General features: G+C 48.6%; 1 protein-coding gene across 3 annotated transcripts in view; it reads left to right on the forward strand.

Annotated features, from left to right (window-relative positions):
- The window catches only part of SEPSECS (Sep (O-phosphoserine) tRNA:Sec (selenocysteine) tRNA synthase), a 1182953-nt gene that overhangs the window by 352822 nt on the left and 816022 nt on the right, over window positions 1-14109 (forward strand). For all 3 annotated transcript variants that reach the window (XM_069631868.1, XM_069631867.1, XM_069631866.1), the window contains exon 4: window positions 2808-2966. In XM_069631868.1, coding sequence (XP_069487969.1) covers window positions 2808-2966 — 159 coding nt within the window. The remainder of the gene's footprint in view (window positions 1-2807; window positions 2967-14109) is intronic.

The raw sequence follows: 14109 nt of genomic DNA on the forward strand, positions 1-14109 counted from the left end.
TGTGTCACCCTCTTCTGGTCTTAGACCCCTCTTCTGGTCGTAGACCCCTCATGAATCGTAGTAAATAAATTAAATAAACAAGTCCTTTTCTCAATAAACCTTGGGTGATGTGTGGTGTTAATTTTTCATCCCTGGGTCCCCCTTTTCTGGTCACAGACCCCTCTTGAATCTCAGCCTCCCTGTGCCGGGTTCACTATGACTTTCTAAGCATTTGTGAGTCTCAATGTCTTTTCAAACAATTCATAGTGGACGTCCCTCCGCCGGGTACACTGTTGTCAGCACACTGTTTCTTGGGACTTTAGACTTTGTCCCTCTGTCAGTTTCACTCTTGCCAACTTCATCAATTATGCCTTTCGTAATCACCTGTGGTCAAAGGCTTTTGAATGTACAGAGGATTTTGGAAGACCCCTGTATGACCACTTTAACAGTTCCCTATGGCCTTCCGGTAGCTGCAATTTCAACAAACGCGGGATTGGCCAGAGTTTCCTGCCTGAGCACCCATGTGGTTTCGGACTCCTCTGTTGATGGTTTCCCCCCCCTCTCTCGTCAATTGCATTTTTAAGCTTCTCAAAACTTCACGTTAGCCGTTGGCTATTTATCGTTCAACACAGTTTGGTTTCTTCCCTCGACTCACCGGCTGTGATTAACTGCTTGCCTTTCTTCTCCTACGAGTCAAGGTTGGTACCATAGAGACCCGCCTCTCTCCCCGGCTTGGTTATCAGCGGAAGAGGGTCTCATGTACCGTAGACATGTGCTGCAACTCACTTGTTATTCGCGGACTTGTAATTCCCTCTGCAGAGGTTTCACGGGCACTGGTCGGAAAGGACAAGATTGCTTCTCTCCTTGTCACCCTCTCTGCGCTGTCTTTCTCCTCCTCTTGAACTTCCATGCTGAGTTAGCTCTCACGTTGTGAGGTCTGCCTTGCTCATCCTGTGCTCTCTTGCTCCACCTTTTATCCCTGTGGGGAAAGAAAAGGGCCGTCGGGTGTGTGTGATTCTGGTCAATTGAATGACTTTGCCTGACCCTTTGGTTGGGACGTGTCGGGTAATTGGGTAATGCATTAGTCTGTTGTCTTTTATATCGGGAGAAAGTGTTGGTGTCAGAAAAGGGGATAAGTAGAGTTTCTAAATGTTCTGCGTGGTAGGATGTGGAAAAGGTGTTATATGGAATTGTAGCTTTTATACCAGGGGTTTTGATAAACTTGAAGGGTGAGATTGATAGGATTTGTGAGACAGACAGGAATGACTGGGATGACTATCTTGAAATAAACAAGGGGGTTGTGGGAACGGTAGAGTTTTGTCCTGGTAGACTGGGTGTTCGGAAAAGAATAACCAGAAGGACGTGGAGACGAAGGATGGGGAGTATTTGGATGGAAAACAGGAAAACAAGCATTCTGTGAGTTGTGGGTTTTGAGTGCAACAGAGTTTGGACGCCTAGGGTATCTATCAGATACGGAGGGTTAGTTGGATTTGAATAGGGTGATCTTTTAGGTGAAAGGGAGGTTGATTTGGTGCAACCTATAAAAGCTTCAGGAAGCTAGTCTTCCCCATCCCTTTCTTCAACATAATACCGCATCTCACCTTGGATATTCCCCCAAGCATAATAATAATAATAATTTGGCACTTATATAGCGCTATGAACCCTCAGGTATCTGAGCGCTGCTTATTATTACCCACGGTGTGTGGTGCTCATTTATCGACCTCGGAAGGATGAAAGGCTGAGTTTGGCCCTGCCGGGATTCGAACCTGCGTTAGCAGACTCTGCACGGATGTCAAAGCGAGCGCTCTGCTCGCTGTGCCACTTGACCGGCTATAAACCTTGGCTCCCCAGCCCAGGTCATCCTCCATCACTCGTCCACCCCCAGGGTTGGGATCTGAGAGCGCCAGCACGTCCCTGGCCACCTCAATAAGCGAATTCCGAGATCTACTTGGGAGAATACCCTCGGGTTTCTCACACGTTGTAAGGAACACGTGAATAAGGATTTAAAGTTCACTCTTCCCCTGACAAGCGAAATTAGGCACATGCGAACACTTCTTCATAGGTTTTACAAGGTTTCAATATTAACTGCTTTATGTAACGTTTGTTCTGCGTAATTAGGTACACGCAACCACTTCATACGTTTTATAAGGTTTAAAGGTTTAACATTGGATTGCCATAGCATTTGCTCTTCACCTGTGTAAAAGAGAAAATACCCAATCACACTTGAGTGCTACATTTCAATTGTCCCATTGTTAAGAGCTCAACCAACAACTTCAGCTCGCTTCTTTTACGCAAGTGAATATTAAGCTGGATACTGTTGCTGGCAGTGCTCGTGCATGGAATCAGAACGCCAGGTTTGACTCACTGGGCCACATTAGAACTCTGGCGGTCTGCTGCCATAGTTGCATTTTTTCCGGCACCCGTGAATGGGCAAGAACGGGCATGCTGAGTTAGGCGGACCCGGTACTTGCCCCTTTTCGGGTGCCAGAATCAAGGGCCTCCTCATTCCCATTCTGCCCTATAGGGCTGAATGGGGATGGGGACGTCGGATGCACCGGCACAACTCTGCATTTGCCGGTGCATCCGATGTGCTCTGCTCGCGGGTGCCGTTACCTCAGCCAAGAAAAACCTGGCGGGTGAAACGGTTCCCGCGAAATTTGTGGTTCTAGCTTAATGAATGACATCAGTGGACTATTCTTGGAAAAAAGCAACAAAAACAAATGTGGTCAAATGTTCTAGTGAATGCCTATTATCTGATTTGTTTAAATCTGGAACAAGTACAACATGTTTTTGAAAATCTAATTGAGTGTATGTTTTTTTTTTTGTAGGTGTCCGTTCAGTGACGAGCTGTTTTGTCGTTCCCCTTGCGACAGGCATGAGCCTGACTCTTTGCTTTTTAACTTTGAGACATGAAAGGCCAAAGGCGAAGTACATAATTTGGCCTCGAATAGACCAGAAGTCCTGTTTTAAGTCCATGCTAACGGCAGGTAAAAAAACAAAACATGTTTTCAGTCTATTACTATAAGCAAAGATTACCATTGAGCACGTAAGCAAGCTTTGTTGGAAGCATTTTCTTCAGTTAAGCAATACATTGTGTCTATAATGTTTTATTTGAGATACAGTAATTGATCAGAGTTAACTAAATATGCTGAAGCAAAGAGGAATGTCTTCAGGTGCTTCTGGAACTGGAGATGGTTCTCCTCAAGTTTCATAGAGGCAGGGAGGCTGTTTCAGAAGGAGGCCCCGGCAGAAGAAAGTGATCTACCACCAACTCGCTACTTGGAGAAGCGACTAACCCTGAGGGAGTTGAGGGGTGTGGCTAGAGGGCCATGGAGTAGGACGTATCTTCTGAGCTGCTCCCGACGATCTGATATGATCCTGTGTGAAAATGAGCTAAAAAAAGGCATGTTCGTGCTCAAAATGATACTATTGGATGTGTAAAGGCGAGGGGCAAGTTTGATGGAGAGCTGAGTCCTCGATGACTGCAGGAATATTGGCAAGATCAACTGAAAGTTTGTGGCCGCAGTGCGACACCCCAGACAAAATGGCCGGCGCGCTAGAACAAAGGAGGCCGAGGTAGGCCCAACAGCCCAACGGCGGACGGAGGTTCGCAAGGAGAGCGCAGTGGGTGGAACGTGAAGCGGGAAGCAACTGCGGCTAAGAGAACTGCTCTGGGGCTATAGAATGGGTTTGCTGGAAGCGGTCCGCAACACAGTGCACGAGCCGCTCATGGCGCGCGTGAGCTGCAACGGATTGCCTACGAGAGCGAGAGGAGTAGCCCTCAAAAAGAGGACTAGGAGAAGGCATAAGAGACACACAGGTCTGGCGGTGCCATAGCGCGCTATAACCACGGAGAAGGAGGGACGGAGAAGCAGGGCCCGCACGTTACAGAAAAGCTGGGCCTCGGCACAAAGGCAGGACTGCACAATGTCGGTGAGAGGAGGGAAGACCAAGGGTGAGCAACCTACTATGGACATTTTTGCCAAGCCGCAACAGACTCCGACCACCCCTGTACAGGGTGCAGCCGCCGCGCCTGCAGAAATATCCCCGCTAAAAGAGGATCATTTGATCCTAACAGCCATTACGGAGTTGAAGGCCTTGTGGGGTACAGTGATGGTGGACTTAAGAACCACTTTGGAAACCAAAATAGATGTGGTTGGGCTGGAAGTAAACCTGTTGCGACAGGATGTAAGAGCGCTGGCTGAAAGAACAAGCGGCCTAGACAGTACAGTGAAAACCAATACGGAAACCAGCACAAGTTACGCAAAGGAAGTCCACATTCTGAAGCAACAGGTTGCCAACTTGGAGAAATGCATGGAGGAGGCTGAAGGGAGAGCGAGACGGTACAACATTCGGGTGGTCGGCCTACTGGAGGGAGAGGAAGGTCAGGACCCCACGGACTACGTGGAGAATCTGATCCGGCAAGAAATAGGAGCTGACAAACTTTCTCAAGGATTTGCTGTCGAATGGGCACACAGGGCCCTAATGAGGAAACCACAACCTGGAGCCCCCCCTCGGGCGATAATGGCAAAGATCTTGAACTATAAAGATAGAGAGAAAATCCTGGAGTACTTTCGCAAAGGTGGAACGATCGAAAGGGCATCTGCAACCATTACGGCATACCCTGACTACACCATGTTGGTACAGAGACAGCGTTATAACTATGTGGCGATCAAAAGGAGAATGTGTATGGCCGGAATCAAGTACATGCTTTTGTATCCCGCAATGCTCAAGGTCCTGCACAAGAGTAAGGCATACTTTTTCAATACCCCGGAAGACGCGGCGGCATGGCTGGCTATGCAGGGTTGTCCGGAACAAAGCAAGCAGAAAGACCACGAGGATCATAAGTGAGGGTGTCATATTATGTAGAATGTAAGGATGGAGAAGGAGGGGGCCCTGGTGAAAAATGAAGGGATTGTCGCATGGGGAACAAGGGCGGGGTGAGGACAGATAACATTGAAAATTGCAATAAGAGACATTTGGACTTGTTGGACTAGAATATTAAATGTGAATGTAAATTGGGCAGCATTAAGCGCGCTTACATGGAAGCAAATGGGAGTGGCAAGATGGAGACGACCTACCCCCAAGAGTTAGAGTAGTAAGGCCGCCATTAGGGCGACCTCACCCTGCTGAGCCGTGAGTAAAGGCAATTGCCAGAAAAGGGCTAGATGCGGGGGTGTTTGTTGTTTGGGGAAGTTCATGTTGGGAGACGAGCCTGCACAGAATGGGAGTGTATTTGGTCATGGACTGCACTTGTGGGGGGAGAAGAGGGACCCTGATACGCCATGGGGGATCTTAAAATAATTACCTGGAACGTCAGAGGGCTCAATAGTTATCTAAAGAGGAATAAGGTCATGCTATACCTACGCAGACAAAAAGTAGACATAGCCCTGCTGCAGGAGACCCATTTTACTCAAGACAAGATGGAGATGAAAAAAGAAGGGGGACTGTGGCAGGAGCATCATATTCGGCCTATGCCAGGGGAGTGATAATTTGGGGGGCACCACATGTCCCGTTCCAAATGTTGCAGTCCGCGGTGGAGGCAGACGGGAGGATGGTCATGGTGAGAGGACTGGTGGAAAACAGGGAGATGAGCATTATAAACATGTACGCCCCGAATCAAAATACGGTGGCATATTTCAGAACCTTATGCAACAAACTTAGTACGTGCTTGGGAGGGGCGGTGATCTGGGGGAGGAGATTTCAACTGTGTGTTAAACCCTATCGTAGATAGGTCAGATGGAAAAATGGACAGACTCACCCCAGCCGCCAGAGCGCTGCATACGCTGTTAGGTGATTTCAGGTTTGTGGATGCATGGAGGTCACATCACCCCCAGGAGAGGCAGTATTCGCACTACTCGGCTCCACAAAATGTGCACACTAGATTGGATTATATGTTTGCCACGCAAAATTTAATGACTGAGATAACGGAAACGGAATATAAAGCGAGGGTCCTCTCGGACCACTCGCCACTAATCCTGAGATGGCAATACCGACCCCTGAGAGCAAAGATCCCGACATGGCGCCTCAGAGCAGAGGCGCTGAAAGACACCATCTTCCAGGAGGATATGAGGGAGGAAATAATAAACTATTTTGAGATAAACACCGGCAGTGTAAAGACAGCAGGTATGCTTTGGGAGGCCTTTAAAGTGGTGATGAGGGGGGTAGCTATAGCTGAATCCAAAGGGCTATAAGGAGGGATCCAGGCTGAATTGCAAGATACGGAGACGGAACTAGAAAGGGCACTAAGGGAAGGAGGTAACTCCAAGGAAGATAATGAAAGAATACTTAAACTGCAGAAGAAATGTGTGGGGCACTGCGAGAGATTGTGCAATCTTAACTATAAGAAGTATACAGAGAGACAGCATGCAGGGGGGTGGGGGGCGATAAACCAGGGAGGGTCCTGGCATGGCTATATAAAAGTGAGACCCCCAGGCCCACAATCAGGACAATAACGAGGGAGGATGGGAGCTTAGTGGACACCCAAGAGGGAGTTAACCAAGAATTTGTGGAGTATTATCGACTACTGTATGGAGATGATGAGGACAGTGACTGTACAGAAATAGCAGAAACATTGGAAGATATAGGACTGCCGCAGATTAGTGCCGAAGAGCGCAAGGAGCTGGATGCCCCGATTACCTTAGAGGAGTTGGAAGAAGTAGTGAGAGAGTTGCCTACTAGTAAGACCCCAGGAACTGACTGACTCCCAAGCAAATTTTATAGAACATATAAGGATGAAGTGCTTCCTCCGCTTTTAGAAATGTTGAATGAAGCGTATGAAGTGGGTAGGCTGCCAGAATCCCTCAGCGAAGCGATAATTATACCACTTCTCAAACCTAATAAGCCCAGTCATAACTGTGGATCATACAGAACCCTGTCAATGCTTAACCAAGACAGCAAAATATTGACGGCTGTTTTGGCAAACAGAATGAGGAGGGTTATTGCCAAACGGATAGGGCCTGGGTACTTACAGTGGGCTAAAATGCTGTATAGCGCTCCGTTGGCTAGAGGTAAAACAGGGTTGGTGATATCAGAGAGGTGGCAGCTTCAGAGAGGTACTAAGCAAAGATGCCTGTGGTCTCCTATGTTGTATATTCTTGCCCTGGAACCCTTGGCCATATACCTGAGGCAACAGTATGACCCAATAGGCATTGCTGTAGGAGGAGAACCGCATCTAATCTCTTTGTATGCGGATGACATGTTGTTGTACTTAAGGCACCTAGAAGAAAACCTCCAGTACATTCTGGAAGTGATGGAGAGATGCGCAAAGCTGTCTGGCATAGCTGTGAACCCCCAAAAGTCTAGCATGTTTCCACTCGGCAGGTACAAAGGGACCCCACTAGAACAGCTACCGGTTCTACAGATACCATGGGCGGTGCGCACGTTCCGATATCTTGGAATAGATGTATACCATATGGTAGAAGAGGAGCACCAGTATAATACAGAGGAGGCAATCAGGAAATTTGGAAATAGTATGAAGTTCTGGTTGAAACTACCTCTAGCGATGATGGGGCGAGGGGCAATGTTGAAAATGGTGGTCCTACCGAGACTCTTGCATTATTTTGGAAATATCACCTATCTTATAACAAGGCGGACCTTTGACAAGATAGAGAGCATGTGCAGGGACTTCCTCTGGCATGGGACGAGGACTAGGGTAGCCCTTTGGAAGCAGCAAAACCCGTACGAAAGAGGGGGAATAAAACTGCCGAACTAAGAAATGTACTATATAGTGAGCCAGTTGCAATATGTAGCTAAATGGCTCTCTGAAGAGTCAACCTCGGAGTCCAGGCTGTTTCGACAGGACTGTGCCCCATACTTCCTAAAGGAAATGATGTGGCTGCCTGTTAGGGAGAATTCTCTGTTTAGGCTGAATTTCCTAACCTAGTGAGTTTATATTTTTCTCCTGCCAAGAGTGAGACTCTTTTACCCTCACTCTTGGACATGATTTGAGTGTGTTCCTTTGACTCTAGATGTGTTTAATGGGCTATGGGGTCTTTTACTCCATTGGGCTTCATGTGTTTTTCTGATGTGTGTTACACAGCACCCTCAGTGCAGTAACACAGGGGTGTCATAGTGACCCCCCCAGTATATACTCCATACCCTGGGACTGGCTACTGTCTCCCAGGGCATGTAAAGTCACCATTGACTTTACTAGACTTGAATTCAGAACAGAACCAGTACAACCCATCATATTATGGACATACTGGCCGATTGCCCCAGGGTCTGTTAGTCGAGGGGGCACGTCTCCGTCCCCCCTGATCGAGCTTTGGCTTGTGGCAGTGGATACTACTTTTTATATTCAACCGCGAATATTTCTCTATGGGATTTTCCCATTGTTCGAGGCTACTATCTTTATTTATTTAATTACGATAGCCTCGAACATACCGCCGGTTTATTTATTTATTATTAATTCTCCAGTTGGTATTTTTTGCCAAAACTTGGTTCTAAAATGGCGTTTGTGTTCTCTTCTGTGACTCCAACATAAGTCGAGCCCTTTGTTCCACTTTTTTGGCGGGCTTCTCCACAGAAGACCTCCAAAGTGGTGCCACTCTGTCTGGGGTACTTAGGAGGGGTGGAGGGGGATTTAGGCACTCTGGACTGAGTTGCCTAGGCAACTCAAGTCGCACTCCGTCCTGATTGGCCCAAGTGGTGAGCCGGCCGGCTCACCACTTAGCATGTTGGAGTGACAGCTAGGCTGAGTGAATGGGGGTTTTCTGCATAAAAGCAGGGCTTTGGGGACTGGAACTTCAGAAGTCGCCACAGGACCTAAGAATCCGACGAGGGAGAAGCTGAGCCGACCTGCTATGACGACACCACCGGTGGAGCCCTGCTGAACCGTCTCACCACTTTTCCCAACGACAGAGGAGATCTCCCACCAGAGAGTCTTCTTCCTTTGACTGGTGGGGATAACCAGTTTCACCGTCTTTTCACCTTCCCGACGCATCTCGTGGCCGCCTTGCCTGTGCCAAGCACCCCGGCAACCGGAATATACGTTTTACCACGACCGCGAAATAATGGGTAGTACCTTTAACCGGAAAACTCTGCGGCTGGTTTCTTCCCTGGCAGTGCAACAACCTTCATCTTTCCTCCAAGTCGAGATCTTCTCTTCCCCTGGATGACGCCGAGACTTGCACCCGCTGCCAGGAACAACTGCCACCGCTGGAGGATCCTTCCCACTTAAGGTACCATGTTCCGCCTGGCTTCCCTTGCCACCGACTGTACGGGGTAGATTTAGCCCTCGGCTTTCGAACCTGGGTTAGCCTGGGACACCCTGGCTAAACTTTTCTGAGCCTCTCTAAACTCTTTTCGAACTCTCTGCAAGACTTTCAAAGCCTAGTGTAACTGTGTGATCTTGGGCGCATTTGTGCTCTGCTCTCTCTAAGAGTGGGCCCAGCCTATGGACTTTGGCTCACAAGTGACTTTTGCTCTTCTGCCTTGCTAAAAGTGTTCCTAAATCTTAGAGTGGTGTATCTTCACATATTCTGCCTTTTTCCCTCCCTTTTTCATGAACTTATTGGAGTGCCATCTATAGTTAAGCGCTCACCTCTGTCTGGAAATAAGTGGTGTTAACTAAGACTTGTCTGATAAGGAATAAGGGTTGTATATATCATAATAGTAACTGTGTTTAGAGTGTTTTACAATAAGAGTGCTGGAGTGTTTCAAACAGTGTGTTTTTAAATAAATAATTATATACTTTGATACCAAATCTCTGGTCAGTGTTTGCTTGTGCTATTATGTCTGAGTGTCTATTGTGTATACTTTGCATACTGCCTAACTCTTCTTGAGGGAAGTCTGACTGCTCAGCCACAGCTACCAGGTAAATCTGGGTGGTACAGACTGCTACCAAGTGGGTTTCCTGCTAACACCTGTAGTCCCAAATCTTTTGCAGTGTTCCCAAAGGGAACTGCACAGGTTTCTGCCTAACACTGCCTAAGGCAGACGTGGAAGGGCGCCCATATATGATGTTTTTTGGGTTGAAGGTATGGAGCAGGGCCTGGCAGCTGATGGTGAATTCATTCCCGTGCTCCCCTTAGGTACCACTAGTGGCGTTGACCGGCAAAGACAAGCAATTAAGGATGATGATTAGGAAACACTGGGAACCGGTGGGGATAGCAACCATGGGCGATATATGGCAGGAGGGGGACATAAGGGACTTTGCGATATTGGAGGAAGAAACTGGGTTACATACGGGCCAATATACTACATATCAAAGGGTGGTGCGGAAAATCAAGGAGACATGGTCCGAATTAGTACTAGCAGAAGTACCGGACACCACTATAGACACAATATACGACGTCGCAGAGGGGGGACACGAGATATCTAGAATTCCTGATGTTTGTTAATCTGCTTAGAATCACATGCTGCGCATAGGTCCGACATCCAGTGGTCACTGCAGAGTATTGCATTTTGTTTTTCGTAGTCGAAAAGGGGACGTCGACAAGGCGTGTCTGTAACACTATCCCTATAGTGACGTGCGTCGTACCCACAATCCCTCACGCGTCGAGGTCCCTCAGATTGTTTTTTTCCGCCCAGCTTCTGGTCGCCTTACGCGGAGCTCCTAGAGAGACATTGCAAAATACTTACTACGGACCTCGGTCCTTAATTATACTTATTATATTCTTAAAGATCCCTCCACTCGACGTTAGCTGTGAAGCTGTTTCTCCGCCGAACAAGTTTTCGACGGAGGGGAAGAGACGGAGGGGATCCTTCGGCGCTGCCGAACACGTGGCCTGGCCTCGACGGCCAACATACAGTAGGGAGAGTGGGGGTTCGAACTTTTATCTTCTCTTTGAGAATGTCTTTCTTTCTCCCCTATCTTTCCCTTGGGGTTGTTATCACCAGTTATTATTGCCTCAGCTATGGAGAGGACACCTTTTAAGTTTTGCCCACGCTGTAGGGGCAAATACACTTGGAAGGATAAACACAAGCTCTGTAATCGTTGCTTGCCCCTCGATCATAAGGAGTACAGCTGCGCGGCCTGTAAGCTCTTGAAACCAAGAACTCTTAAAGAACGGAAAGTTAAGAGGTGGGCTGACTACGCTATGTCGAAGTCAGTTTCCTCACCCGCCGCCGCTGTTACAGAAAGTGACGAGGAGGGTGATAACTCGACGTCCGTTACGGAAGTCATTAACCCCCAGAAGGAGCGCTCGCGCTCCTCGACGTCCGTCCCCGGCCCCGACGGGCTCGGCTCACGCCCTGCTTATGGGGATGAACACCCCGGCGACAAGGACGCACATAGACCCCATAGGCCTAAGCACACAACCCACGGCTCTTCTTCGTCGAAGACGAAGGATCCATCAGCGCCGAAGGGGACGCAGGGCACTCCGGCGTCTATCTCAGACCGTAAGGGTCTCAAGCCCCACCCGCAAACGCAGCCGCGACCAGCGATTGGGCTTTCATCAAACACGGGCGCTACCTCAAAAACATCCGACGTAACGCTCCATAGAGCGGCCGTCGAGAAACAACGCGTAACGCAGGCAACGTCGATACCAGAGCCCTCTACTGACAAACTCGTTGTCGAGAGCCTGGCGAGAATTGTTTCCGAAGACAAACGTAAGCAGACGACGAAACAGACGTCGAATACCGCACCAAAAGCTATAGAAACGGCGAAAAAGCACAAGAGTAGCCAAGAACTGACCCCTTCATCTAAAGGCACTTCTGAACTACCGGAGGGCTTTTCTGAGGGCGAGGGAAACCTTTCGTCGACGTTGTGGGAGCGTTCTAAGCGTTTGGAAGGCGAAAACACTGATTTCCCCCCTCTAGACTATTCAGGGGTCCCCCATGAGACCCTTGAAAGACTCCATTCTTGTATGGAAAAAATTGAAAGGTTTTTGGGAAACCAAAACCCACCCACACACAAAAGACCAGGGGAATGGCCCCAGGATGACCCTAGGGTCAAGATCCCTAGACTGTTTCCCCTTTCTACAGACGTATATAACCTCACTGAAGAGGAGCAATACCTCCAAGAAGATGAGGGGTTGGGTGGAGAGGAAGAACATGAGGAAGAGGGGTTTGAAGAAGATCCCTACACTAGTGCAGGAGTTTTTGAAGAAGATACAGCCACCTCGCAGCCCTGGCAATCCCCATCAGTGCAGCCTTGGCAATCCCCATCTGTGCACTCAGACCCTGATGCCTTTCACCCTTCTCCTCCCAAGGATTCACCTATTGGAAACACCTCTCCCATAGATGACCAACCTTCCCTTAATGCACTATTGCGCAAGGCAGCAGCGCATTTTGAAATAGACACAGGGGAAACTCTTCCTGACATAGACTTTGTAGAAAAAGTTATTAAAGAAAAAGCCCCTGTTAGTCAGTCTATTCCGCTCCTGGCTTCCATAAAGAGAAGAATAACTCCTTCCCTTTCCAATCCTGCATTAGTCAGAGGGGTCAACCCTCGGATAGAAAAGCTCTTCAGCCCTTCGTCCTCTGACCCCTTGTACATCACAGGACATTCTATTCCGGACTCCCTGGTAGTTACTAATACAAGAAAAAGAGCGGGGGTACCACTATCCACTAGTGAGGCACCACCTAACAAAGAGGGCAAGAAGCTCTATGCACTTGGGAAGAGAATCACGACCTCCGCAGCCTTCTCAACTAGGATTGCGAATAACAATTCCCTACTAGCTAGCTACGCAGATGCACAGTGGAGCGCAGCGAAGCAGAGGACGCGCCAGAACCCCTGCGTTCACGCCTGTTAGATATCATCTCAGAGGGAACTCTTGTAAACCAGGGCATAGTAAAGAACTCCTTAGATGCCGCAGAGACGGCTGGCCGTTCCCTGGTTCAGGGAATACTTCTCAAACGCCATGTCTGGCTGCGCAATTCGGGACTTAAGCCGGAAACCCAGGCTTCCCTGATAAATAAGCCCATAGAACAAACACACCTGTTTGGGAAAGCAGTTGATGAGGCCCTAGAACATGCGAAGAAGGAATTTGATACCATCAAGACCCTTGACCAAATTTCTAGGCCCCCTAACAGACGCGGCTATGGCAATAGACGCTCCTTTCGTGGCCAACGCCAGCAAAACCAACAGCAATTTTACTATGCTACCAACTGGCCCTCTAACCAGGGTAACAACCAATTCAGTCAAAGAGGCCAACGCCGTGGCAAAGGAAGAGGTCGCGGCTCCAGCCCCAAAGGTTCCACGACCAATACCAACAAATGACCCGAAGATTCGGTCCCCTCCCATGCATCACCGGTCGGGGGCCGGCTAACATCGTTCCTATCAGCATGGGAGGAAATATCGTCAGACCGCTGGGTTTTATCCACCATAGCCCACGGATACTGCATCGAATTCAACGGTTCCCCGAAGTACAGACCCCCACGGAACCGACGCATGACACCGGAACACCTCACCATTCTTCTTCAAGAAGTAGAAGAGCTACTGAAAAAAGAAGCTATAGAGGCTGTCCCCCTATCTCAGGTAACAGAAGGTATTTATTCAGTGTACTTCCTTGTACCCAAAAAGGACTTAACCATGCGCCCTGTATTAGATCTGCGCCCAGCGAACAGGTTTGTCAAACCCCAAAAGTTTCGTATGGTGACCTTGCAGGAAGTAATCCCACTGTTTTTTTTAAAATATATTTTTATTTTATATAAACCAAACAACAATACAACAGAACATAAATAAACACATTTAACAACAAAAGCACTGCAATCCCCATCCCTCCCCCCTATGAGCCTGTATGGTGTCCGCCATCGGTATCCGCTGCAAGCGGAGGGGCGTCGTCGCTCTCAGGTTCGATTTGAGCCGACCCTGTTCCAAACAGCTCGGTTATCATCAATTTCCATGCCGCGAGGGAGCACATTTCCTCCTCCTCCCCTGCAATACTGGTATCCCGCCACACCGCCGTCTCGGCCTCCGCCCATTTTTGGAGATCCCTCCACCAGACCTCCACTCGTGGCTTATGGCACTCCTTCCATCCCATAGCAATCCTACTTTTAGCAAGCACATAAGCCAAATCCTTCAATTTCTCAACATGTCTGAGTTTACACGCTCTGGGATATCCCCCAGCAAACAGGCCCGGGCTGAATCCACTTTGAGCGTGATACCCTTTCCTGCCAGCTTCTGCGCCACTTCACCCCAGTAGCCTGCAATTACTGGGCACGCCCAGAACATGTGTATCATGT

The sequence above is a fragment of the Ambystoma mexicanum genome, chromosome 6q (assembly GCF_040938575.1).
Source record: "Ambystoma mexicanum isolate Mex_15411 chromosome 6q, UKY_AmexF1_1, whole genome shotgun sequence".
NCBI classification, from domain to species: Eukaryota; Metazoa; Chordata; class Amphibia; order Caudata; family Ambystomatidae; genus Ambystoma; species Ambystoma mexicanum.